We start from the raw sequence: 12091 nt of genomic DNA on the forward strand, positions 1-12091 counted from the left end.
CTGTGAAGCTAAGTTGCTCGGGCTTCAGCTTCAGCCCTGGGTGGCGGGGCTTGGAACCCCAAGCTTCAGCCCTATGTGGTGGGGCTTTGGCTTTCTGCCTTGGGCCACGGCAAGTCTAATGCCGGCCCTGCTTGGGGGACCCCCTGAAACCTGCTCAGGGCCTCCAGTGGGCCCTGGACTCCTCGTTGAGAACCACTTATCTAGACTGTATTTCCCTAGTTTGCTTCTGAGAATGTCATGTGGGACTGTGTCAGAAGCCTTACTATAATCAAGAGATATCACATCTACTGCTTCCTCCTGTATCCAGTAAACAGTAACCCTATCAAAGAAGGAAATTAGGTTAGTTTGGCATGATTTGTTCTCGACAAATTCATGCTGGCTATTCCTTATAATTCTGTTACCTTGTAGGTGCTTCCAAATTGATTAATAATTTGTTCCAGTATTTTTCCAAGTATCAAAGTTCGGCTGACTGGTCTATAATTTCCAGGGTCCTCTTTGTTCTTCTTTTTAAAGTGTAGATGTAACATATGCTGATGCAGGAGTGTTTCTACTAGGGTCAGAACACCATCTCCCAAAACAACATTAGCTATGCTGACAGTATCACTCTTCTATCGGCATAAGAACAACATAAGAAAGGCCTTACTGGGTCAGATCAAAGGTCCATCCAGCCCAGCATACCGTCCACCGACAGTGGCCAATGCCAGGTACCCCAGAGGGAGTGAACCTAACAGGTAATGATCTAGTGATCTCTCTCCTGCCATCCATCTCCACCCTCTGACAAACAGAGGCTAGGGACACCATTCCTTACCCATCCTGGCTAATAGCCATTAATGGACTTAACCTCCATGAATTTATCCAGTTCTCTTTTAAACCCTGTTATAGTCCTAGCCTTCACAACCTCCTCAGGCAAGGACTTCCACAGGTTGACTAAGTGCTGAGTGAAAAAGAACTTCCTTTTATTTGTTTTAAACCTGCTACCCATTAATTTCATTTGGTGGCCCCTAGTTCTTCTAGTATGGGAACAAATAAATAACTTTTCCTTATTCACTTTCTCCACACCACTCATGATTTTATATACCTCTATCATATCCCCCCTTAGTCTCCTCTTTTCCAAGCTGAAAAGTCCTAGCCTCTTTAATCTCTCCTCATATGGCACCCGTTCCAAACCCCTAATCATTTTAGTTGCCCTTTTCTGAACTTTTTCTAATGCCAGTATATCTTTTTTTGTAGCTGCATCTACACTGCGTTTTTTGTTGGCATAACTATGTCGCTACTACACCTGACTGACATAGCTATGCTGGTATAAATGTAGCCCAAGCCTTCATGTATGACACTCTTATTCTGGAATAAAGAGTGCTTTATTCCTCTTTAGCTTAACCCACGTCAGGAAAACCATTATTCTGGAATAAGAACCCACTACTGTGGAATTAATTAGGGATAGTCAATCAGGGATTTCACCATGTTTAGACAAGCCCTGAGACAGACGGAGAAGTCAGTTAAGAATCTTTGTTCAATTATTTGTATTTATATACATTGCATTCAGGTAACTCCTTAATATTAGTAAAAATATCGTAGGACGTCCCTCTGTGGAATCTCCAGTCAGCACTCCAGAGGGCCCTGGGTTATGTGGGCTTGACATCTGTTAATTTATGTTCCTATTCTGTCAGCAATAATTGATGTGATTGCTCAAAACAGCATTTTACCTAGGTCCTTCACACTGAACATCCCCAACCCACTTGCTCCCTGCCGACTTGCTTATTGGAAAACCCGGGAAGTTGGTTAGCGCAAGCCCATCCACTGCTAAAGTCCCCTCCCCCAGCCTAGCGGGAGGGACCACTGGACCCAGGAACCAACTGATTACGGGGGACAACTAATGAAAAACAGAGACCAGAGTGAGGGTCAAAGGTTCAAAATGAGGATACCAGATGAGGACACCGGACAGAGCCCACTGCTCCTCAAAGCTGTCGAGGGAGCCAGCAGACTCTGCCCAGTGGAACTCTGCCCGGATGCATGAAAGTAGGGAGGAAGGGAAGTAGGCCCCGCAGTCACAGAGCACCCCCTCATCCAACATCGTTCTCCTGGTATTTTAGATGGAGACTTTGGCCAGAGTCAGGAGGTTGACGAGGAGGTCTCACGACTTCGTGGGGCCACAGATAGGGTGTGAAAAGAGGAACAAGTGTGGGAAAAGTGCAGCCAGAACCTCAACAAGAGGTTCTGGAGGAGCCGGAATAGGGGCTCCAACCTGGCGCATTCCAGATAGGCGTGCGCCAGGTTCTCCCTCACGCCGCAAAAGGGGCAGGCCTCAGGTGTAGGGGTGAACCGCGCCAGGTGCACGCCCGTGGTCACGGCTCCATGAAGGAGCCGCCAACTAATGTCCCTGGCAGGCCATGGGACCAAGGTGGAATAAAGGCTGGCCCACCGGGGCTCCTCACCCTCTTTAGTTGGAAGATAGTCCCGCCATTTGGTGTCGGGGCGGGACACGAGGGTGAGGAAATGTAACGTATGGAGCATGATCGTGTACGGATGGTTTCTGGGCGCGGTTCAGAACCGAACCGGCTGCAGGGTAAGCAGCTGGCTCGGAGTGTGGGATCGGGGAGGCTGAGGGGGCTCGCGGAGCAGGGGCCCAAGAAGAATGTCGGGAGGGCCAGGGGTGGGCGGGGAACGCCCTCTCGCAGGGCTCGCCGCAGGAAAGCGAGAGAATCGGGTGACAAGGCGGCCTTCACCTCCTGGAGTACGCGCCCAGTGGTCGGAAGGGTGGAACCCGCCGACTTGCTCCTCCACGCGCCCTTCCCTGGGAACTACTCCTTCAGTTTTGCTCCCTGCACCCCAGACGATCAGCTCCTCCACACCCCAGCACCACACAGCTCTCCCCCATCCGCTCCACTCGCTACCCCTCCGTTCCGCGCCTGCCCCTCGCTCAGCAGCTCCTCCCCCTCCCGGCGCTGCTCCCGTAGCGCTCTCGCCGCGGGACAGGACAGGGCGCCGAGCAGCGGCGAAACTCCAGGCGAAAGGCAGAAGCTTCAGCGGGGCTTCACTTCTCTACTAGGCATGCGCACAGGCTGCGCGCATGCACCTCAGGACGGCAGCAGGGGCTTGCGCGTGCGCAGACAGGAGACGCAATTCTATTTGAGGTCGCGCACCCCGCCCCGCCCTCCCCCTTGCCCGGACAGCTGTGGTGTCATCGGCGCTTGGCCGGTCTCAGCCGCCCGCCGCGGCGGTGACTCGAGTCCCTCTGCCGCCTGCCATGCCCATTGCTCGGCTGGCTGCTGCGGAGGTGGAGCACTGAGGGGAGCACCAGGCGACGGCGCGGGGCATGGCAGAGTTCCCGCCGGTGCCGCTCTCCCTGCGGGAGGAGCCCCCCGCCGCCCGCTCTGGCTCCGAGTCCGAGTCGGAGGCCGAGCTGTCGCAGAGCCTGGCCCGCACCAAGATCCGCTCGTACGGCAGCACGGCCAGCGTAGCGGCCCCCCTGGCGGAGCGCTACCTGGAGCATCGCCTCAGCGCCGGCGACACGCTGCAGGGCATCGCGCTCAAGTATGGAGTTACGGTAAGGGCGGCCCCAGGGGCCCCAAAGGCGGGCCGGGCCCCCGAGCCCTGAGAGGGGAGGTCACAGAATATCAGGGTTGGAAGGGACCTCGGGAGGTCATCTAGTTCCACCCCCTGCTCAAAGCAGGGCCAATCCCCAATTTTTGCCCCCATCCCTAAATGGCCCCCTCAAGGATTGAACTCACAACAAGGATTGAACTCACAACCCTGGGTTTAGCAGGCCAGTGCTCCAACTGCTGAGCTATCCCTGCCGCTGCCCTGGCCGGGTGGAGGGAAGGATGGGTTTGTGGCGGAGGTGCTGCGCAGAGAGGGTGCTAGGTGCTGGCTTTGCCTCAGACCCCTGGGACACTGGGCGAGTCACTGATCTCCACGGGTAACAACCCTTCCTCTTTCTCCCCGCCTCAGAGCGTAAACGCTGGGCTGAGCCGGGACCCGACTGCACCACGTGTGTGCGGTCCGCGCGCTCTGGGCCCTGAACTCCGCTGCGATCCGGAGGTACCAGAAATACAATTTGTGGGCTAGGCAGATGGGAGTGGGGGAGGAATTCCCAGTCCTGGGTGAGACAGCGCAGCTGCAGGAGGAGGGACCCCAGGTGAGGTCTGAGCCACTTGGGGGCTGGGCCTGGGGTGAAGGAGAGATACCCAGCCAGATATATGGCACAGGAGCTACACAGTGTGGGAAATCCACAGCCAGCTGTGAGTAGGGTCGCCAATTTTGGTTGGATGTATTCTGGGAGTTTTCATCACATGATATAATCTTTAATTTCTGGAGACTCCAGGGCAATCCTGGAGGGTTGGTGACCGTAGCTGTCAGCCAAAAGAAATGGGATGGAGATTGACAGGAATCCTTGGTTAAATGTGAGCCATCTGAGGTTGTGAGAGGGATGGGGTGAAATGAGAATCTTCACTCACTGGTAGGGAGGAGAAGAAGGGGGCATAGAGAGGAAAAATCCCTCCTCATCGCATGCAAGTTTTGGGGTAAGGTGGTGGAGGAGTTAATGCCTGGCTCTCCATGAGCCAGTGGTTTGTGATGGAGGAGGGCTCAGTCTCTCCCTGGCCATGTGTTAAAGCAGAAGTTGCAGGAATAGATGAAGACATGCTTGGCCAGCTGTGACTAAGAGAAGACCATAGATGGGGAATCCTCATTCAGATGCGAGTCTCTAGTAAATGTATTGCTTCAGTAATATATCCACAACTATCCCTTTAAAAAATAATAGTAATCTCAAATTAATATCTGCAACATGACAGTGAGGCCCAGTCCACTGTGCAGCTCCAGGAACCTGTTTAAACATGGCTGTTTCTAATAAGCTTTTCCAGATCAGCATAGATAAGAATATTTTTTTCTTGTGAGAGCCATGATACATAGCTGTGCTATACATTTCCCATGCAAACCACCACCTGCTCTCTATAGTATCATGTCATAATAGTTTTCAAACCAAATTTCAGCTGGCCTAAGGGAAAACATACTAAAAATCTTCTAGCAACAGCTTTTTATATACAGTTGTAATTAGCAATATTTGACTCCGATTGTGAATAAGGTCAAAGTTCTTATTTCCTCTTGGAAAGAAGAGTAACTCTACTTTGAGTCAAATCCTGTTTACTCCTTACTGATATGAGTAATGCTGTGGAAGTCAGTGGAGTTACTCTGGTTTGTTTTTGGTGTAAATGAAAGCAGACTGACTCAATAAGAACGTTTGAATAAGTGGAACTGGTTTGCCATTAGTTTATTTATACATTCACCATTGTAACTTAGTTTCTTCTCGCACATGTTAATAAAAACCAAACCTCTCGCATTTAGTGACACTTAAATGGTGTTGGAAATGTTTAAATTTGGTCTTTATTCAGAAGTGGAGCTAGTGCATTGTAGTTACATTTATACAAAATATTTATTTTAATAAAATTGTATTTCTAAATAGGAACTTCAGTATTTCAGAGTGGAATTGTAGCATGGAATACTAACATTAAAAATTAAGCTCAATTTTTAACCTTGATTTAAATTACTTAAAATACATTTCAAGCCAGACCTGTCAAAGAATATATCTGAAACAAAATAGTAATCTAGCCCTCAATTTCAGATGTCAAGATGTGTCTTTTTTAGTTCTCCCTATTTAAATTGCCATTGTGACAGTATAAGAAGTAAGTACTGATTTTTCACTCCCATTTGCTATCTAATACCAGACATTCCTAGCAGTCTCCTTAATTTACCAAGTCTTGAGTAAAGGCTTTAGAGTTTTAATGCCCCTGTAATATAAACAGAAGATTTTTTAAAATAGAAACTTAGGACCAACTTCTATTAAAGAATCTCTTTGTATATACCTTATAAAATGAAAAGTACTTTAGCAGCAATCCTAGTCGCACTCGGCTCTGCCTCATAGGGCTAAACCAAGCCACTGACATTTATGAGAGTCTTTCTGGTGACTGATGGGGGTTGGATCAGGTCTTACTTCAGTAGGGGCTCAGAGTGGTGTGAAGGCAACATCGTCATCTCTTGAGAGGGTGAAGAGGATGAAGAACTTGCACTTCTAACAATGACTTCCTCCCAGCTGCTTAAGAAGAGGTATTGATTGTCTTTAAAGGAAACAAAAGGTCCACATATTTGCCCTTTATCAGAAGGGTGCTGGCTACAACATGGGGCATCATGTTTATCTACCGTAGGTATCTTTCAAGTTGCTCTTGTCATTCTATCCATGTGCCATGTAGGAAAAAGGATATCCAAGGCCTTACTTATATACCATACTTTAAACAAAAGTTTCCTGTTATGTCTCCCTTCCTTATTGCTCCCATTGGCTGTAGCAATGATGGGAGCACTAGTGCTGACAGTCACTAGTGTCTTAGTAACTGTCATCTATGCCTGTTCTGAACAAGGTTAATGTAATATAGAGATGAAACCTACAACTGATGAGAGATCGCATGTGGGGAAGATGTTAGTTTGTGGTCTTTAGTGTAATCTCTTTGCTAATCGGGGAAGATTTTTGATATTTATAAACAATATATTTGTAAAGATCTATCAAGCTGATTCTGTTAAACACCAAATAAAATCTTTTATTCTCTTAGAATATTTCGATTAGTGAGTGTGGGTAAGTAATTGTGGGAATTAAAAGGATGATGGCTAGAATATTGTTTTATATAGCTCCTACAAAGCCAAGAAGATATGTGCTTTGTACAGTGTAAACATGAATCCCTTACAACATCCCTAAATAAGTGACTACTATTTGTATTTTTATTTTACTGTTTGTTTTCTCCAAAAATAGGGTGCATGTATAATAGGAAAGTTCATAAGCCTTTTCTGCCTCGGTACAGTTTCATCTATGGCTGTGTTAAAAAACATAGGATTTTTAACCACCATGTTGTCCAGTTCCAGGGTTGAACAACATTAAGGTTAAAATACCTGTACCCCATTTGCATTACAGCTTTTATACTGGTGGACCTATGCCAGTGCAGAGAAATGCTTATGAAATTTCCCAGCATAGGAAAGGTATCACTGTCAAATTCCACTCACACTTACACCCATGAATCCTTATTGGAGGCACTGGAGTTCTGTGAGTGTAACTGAGGGCGGAACTTAGTCAGCAGTTCTCAAGCGACGTACCCAAGACTACTCACAGAATTTTAGAGTGGAGATTAAAACATAGGGGTCCCTTACTCCTACCACTAAAATACATGGGCTCTCTGAAAGGCCACAAGAAGATATCCTAAAGCAGTATTCCAAGGAGGAAGAACAAACCATCACTGGCAGAGTTACAGTGAAGCGTGATAAACAATAGCTTTCGGGTGCATTATTTATCAGCTATCATTTTGCTAGTCCCTTTACAAATGCAAGTCATGGTAGACCTACTGGGTTTCAGCCTTTGTGCTACAATTCTGTAGATTGATTTCTCCTTTAAAGAAAGTCATGCCTTCCAATTACCAATATAATCATAATTTTGGTATCGAGCAAGTAAATGATTCTGTTTGCTTTAGTGGCTTCTGGTTTCTGGGGCCTTGGCTGGGCTCCAGGTTTGGCTTTGCAACCTATGCTACCTAGCGAAATGGAGTAGTGTAGGGACTGCACTATGATCCAGCTGACTCTCCCTTGTGGGGAAAGTTGGATAGCAAGAGGCAGTTGCAAGTAGGTCCCAACAAGGTGGGGAGATTAAAATGAAATTTCACATGCTTGGATGTAGCAGAAGGTCAGATTCTAGTGCAAAAATGCAGAATTCCTTAACATCTTAGAAAATGGCAAATTCCACAGCCATGGAATCCTGGGACCACAAGGCCCTGATAGAGAGATGAATGAGGCAGCTCACACTTCTCAGAGCTATTGTTTCAGGCCCTCTGCAGTCATCACTGCATCAGTTTGCATTTAGTTCCTGTTTTTAAGGTTCTAGGGCTAGAAACAATTAAAAACAAAACTGAAAGCTGAGATTATGCAGCCATGGGTGACTGTCATGGAAAATTCTGCAGCTACAGAATCCGTGGGGCCTATACCCATAATGATAGAAAGATGGGCCCCACAGAGATGTCAGTTTCTATCATGCGATGTTCCATCTTGAGGGGCAGGTTACTTAGATCAAGATGGAGCATACAGTGGTGGGACCTCCAAGCTGCATTTTGATATTTGTATAAATTGATTGTGTAAAATAAGGAGGGTTGCCACTGGTCATGCTGTAGAATTCCAATGGCTGGTTTTGGCCAGCAAGTGACACCTACACTACCAGGCTCTCAAAATATGGGGCCATATTCAGGACCCAATTAGAGATCTCTGCGTTTATGTAAAACCAAACACACCAAAGCAGGGAGTGGCATCACAGATTAAATGTATTCATTTGATTTCTCCAACACCCTTGAAGTTCACTATTTGTGGGCCGGCCAAGATAGGCAGTCAACTGTATGGTCTAAACATCTTAGTGTACCCCTGAAGCCCTAAACACCTTCACATGCTGGGATTACTTATACTTTAGACCTAAAGTCAGTGGTTCCCAAACTTTAACAGCCTGCGAACCCCTTTCACTAAATTGTGAAATCTCGTGAACCCCCTCCTAAAAATATATATTTCCAGGGATTTAAGTTTAAATTTCCTCCGCACTCCGTGAGGCTCCTGCTGCTGGACCCCGTTGACCGCCCCGGTCAACTGAGCTCCACTGAGCTTGGGCTGCAGGTTCCGCTGACTGCCAGGGCTCAGGCTGCCAGCTCCAACTGCCTGGCCCCGCTCTCCCTGGGGCTCAGGCTGCCAGCCCCATGTGGAGCGCTGGGGTTCGGGCTGCCGGCTCCCCCGCTGACGGGGGGAGGGCTCGGGCTGCCAGCCCCAACTGCCTGGCCCTGCTCTCCCTGGGGCTCGGGCTGTCTGCCCTTCAACCAGGTCCCACCTGCTGCCTCCAATGCCCAGGGTCCTCTGGCCGCCATTAGAGAAATTTTTCTGGTGAACCCCCTGTAACCTTCTGCGAACCCCCAGGGGTTCACAAACCCCAGTTTGGGAACCACTGGTCTAAGTAATCTGTTCAGGCGGTTCTCTGGGAGTTGCTCTCTCAGACTGGCCCCAACATGAATGCAAAATAATGCAGGATTTTTGCAGCGTTATTGTGTATTCTTTGCTGAGCAAAGGTGACCTAAATTTGGGTTGTGAAGAGAATGGAGTACTCAAATTTAGGGAAAGTTTCTTTATTTGGAACAAAAAAATATACCCTTAGGGAGACTTCCAATAGCATAAAGCCTAGTGCACGGACAAAGAAAGCAAAGCAAAAAGGCTGAGTTAATGGCAAGACAGAACAGAGATGTTCTAAATGCAATAGCTCCTTTTATATTCTAATTTAAGACAAAGTAATTGTTTCAGGGAAACTCTTCGCTTATAAAACTGCTTGCCTGTTGTGTGTTTTGAGGATGGTGGCATTCTGTACTTTACAGAAATCAGTACTGCTTCAATTTAATTGTTTTTCTTTCTCTCTTCCAGATGGAACAAATAAAAAGGGCAAATAAACTATTTACTAATGACTGTATATTCCTGAGAGAAACGCTGAATATTCCAGTTATATCAGAGAAGCCGTTACTGTTCAATGGACTTAATTCGCTGGAATCGCCTGAGAATGAAATTATTGACATTTCTCTTTGTGGTGAAGGACCAATGACAGTTCAGGAAGAGAGTAGTTCTTCTTCTCCCAGTCCTCAAGAACCTGACAATCAACCTGCTGCACCCGAAGAACTATCTGCCAAAGATTTTCTACATAGACTGGACTTGCAGATTAAGTTGTCAAAACAGGCAGTCAGGAAACTAAAAGATGAAGATATCAGGTAAACTCCAATTTAAAATGAAGCATCTAATTTCAGTCTAACATTTACTCCTTTTTATATTGGAGTTGTTGTGGCATTTGGGCAAATGCTAGTGACATTTATGTCTATAATCTTTCTAATTTAGGCTTATTTGCAGCCCCCATCTCAAATGACATTTATCATGTCGTGTAATGGACTATAGGAAGGTTCTTGGATACTATGGTGATTAGAATAGTATAAGAAGCTATCTAGAATAACAGCTGTATCTAAGCCCTGGCTATAAATCAGAGAAGGAATAACATTGTGTAAAAGGTGTTGGTATAACACAGATTTCTGATTTGGTAGATGGTTATCTATATAGGCTTTGATTCAGCAAAGTACCAAGCACCCAATGACCCTGTGAAGCCGAAGGTGTGTAATGAGACATTACTGGGCCCCCCCCAAGCAAAAATCTGAAATGGCCCCCAATACACATTTGTAGATGTGCCTAATCTCATACCACTTTCCTTTCTCACCCAAAGAATGCTCATTCCCCCTAGTAGCTGTCTCTTCCTCCTTTACCACCCTCATACATTCACCTTCCCTTACATCTTGCCTTCACTAGGGAAAAAGATGTATTCTTAGCTAAGAAGAGGCTCTAGTGGCTTCATCCCATATCTCCATACACAATCCCCTACCGTAGCGGGGTTGGCCTTTCCTTCTCAAACACATGCCATACATGCTCCCTGTGGGTTCATCATTCCTTCTCCTCTCACATACCTTTCTCCTCTTAGTGCCCCCCCCCCCCAGCTAATCAGCCAGACTTTTCATGTTCATCCCTTGGAACCTCATTCATTAGTAGCTCCTTGGAGTGAAGCCAGATACCAAGCCTTGCAGAAGTTGCTCCTTCCAGCCCTCTGTTGGCTTCAGTAGGGAGATACAGGCAACTGCCTGCCCAGGTGAGCTGCTCCTTAAATTGTACATGTAAAAAACTACAGTGCGAAGAGGAGGATATGCCGGCTGCTGAGACGGAGCAACTATCTACTTCTCCAGCTCTTAGGAAACTGGAGGTGGAGCATCTCCTTTTTAAGAGGTGAGAGGCATCTCCCTTCTCTCCCCAGTGGGAGACTTGGACAGCAGGAGCTCTTGCAGTCAATTAGGCTGCAAGATCAGTGTTTCCTCCTGCAAGGGCCCACGTCAGAGTCCACGCCCCTCAAAAACTACAAATGCTGCAGGGTGGTACTTAAAGCCTTGGTGCTCAGCAGCTCACAAGACCAAACCTGTTGTCTCAGATGAACTAAGTTAAAATTCTATAATTTAGTATCTTGTGCAATTAAATGTATTTCTAATGCTGTAAATATACAAACATTGTTCCTGAGCTGTATATAATAGGAACTAGAAAAGTTAGTAGCTGGGCTAGCAGTAAGAATATTTGTAGGAGGGGATTGGCAATACAGTTCTAGTGTTGAGCTGCTGGAAAAACCCCTTGTCATGTACAACCCAGTGAGTCTAGTTCATTTTTCACTGCACTCCATACACAGCTTACTTGCCCTGAGGATGCGTATTTAGGGCTATTGTCTCACATAGAAGGCTGTGGATGCTCTGAGTTAAGAGTCCTGTCTGGTTAGCACACTTGTGTGTCAAAGGGTAGGCTTTCTGAACTGCTCTCTCCTTTAAGTCTCTTGTCCATCTCTTGGTGTGCTTCTGCATACTTGACTGACATAGGCTGCACTGTTTGGCTGTATTTCCCTAAGCCAGATTTGGGTCATTGCAGAGAAATGGTTAATGGTATTCACCTGTCACCATCATTTAACTTGCGTCATCGTTAGCATGGTTGAGGAGACTGTGCAGGACATTGCTATCTTAATGGCTTCTGCTGATGAATCTCATGATAAGCCTGCTAAAAAGGTGACATTAACATATGAGTAGGTGTTGTTGACTTAGCAATTAAGCTGGCCTGACAGAGACCACAGGTGCCCAGCAAGGATTTTGCTTATTTTAATATCCCTTGCACACAAAATGTTAATGTATAGGAAGGAATTCATTCCAGGACCTCAGCAAACGACACACAGAAAAAGTGGTTGTATTCAAAGTGACTGGCTTAAAAATAGGAACATTGTTACTGCTTCCTTATGTGTTTTCTGGGTCATAGCTTGAAAAACAAAATTTTATTGCTGTATTTGCTCCTGAGCCAAAGAGTCAAAAAACATCAAACTACATTCACTTTTGTGTATACATCATTAACAAAATTACAAGAGTACACTTTTTTGGGGGGGTCATGATACTGCATGAAGCACAGCTTGATTATCAGATTCCAGCTTGAACCT

At 46.4% G+C, this 12091-nt stretch overlaps 1 protein-coding gene across 2 annotated transcripts in view; it reads left to right on the plus strand.

Moving 5' to 3' along the window:
* Window positions 1-3169: 3169 nt before the first annotated feature.
* Window positions 3170-12091, plus strand: part of LYSMD2 (LysM domain containing 2) — a 31781-nt gene continuing 22859 nt past the window's right edge. For both annotated transcript variants that reach the window (XR_013347330.1, XM_077828600.1), the window contains exons 1-2: window positions 3170-3544; window positions 9469-9806. Coding sequence is in view for 1 of the 2 variants with exons in the window: in XM_077828600.1 (XP_077684726.1) it covers window positions 3314-3544; window positions 9469-9806 (569 nt within the window). In the remaining variant the exon portion in view is untranslated. The remainder of the gene's footprint in view (window positions 3545-9468; window positions 9807-12091) is intronic.

The sequence above is a fragment of the Eretmochelys imbricata genome, chromosome 10, assembly GCF_965152235.1.
Source record: "Eretmochelys imbricata isolate rEreImb1 chromosome 10, rEreImb1.hap1, whole genome shotgun sequence".
NCBI classification, from domain to species: domain Eukaryota; kingdom Metazoa; phylum Chordata; order Testudines; family Cheloniidae; genus Eretmochelys; species Eretmochelys imbricata.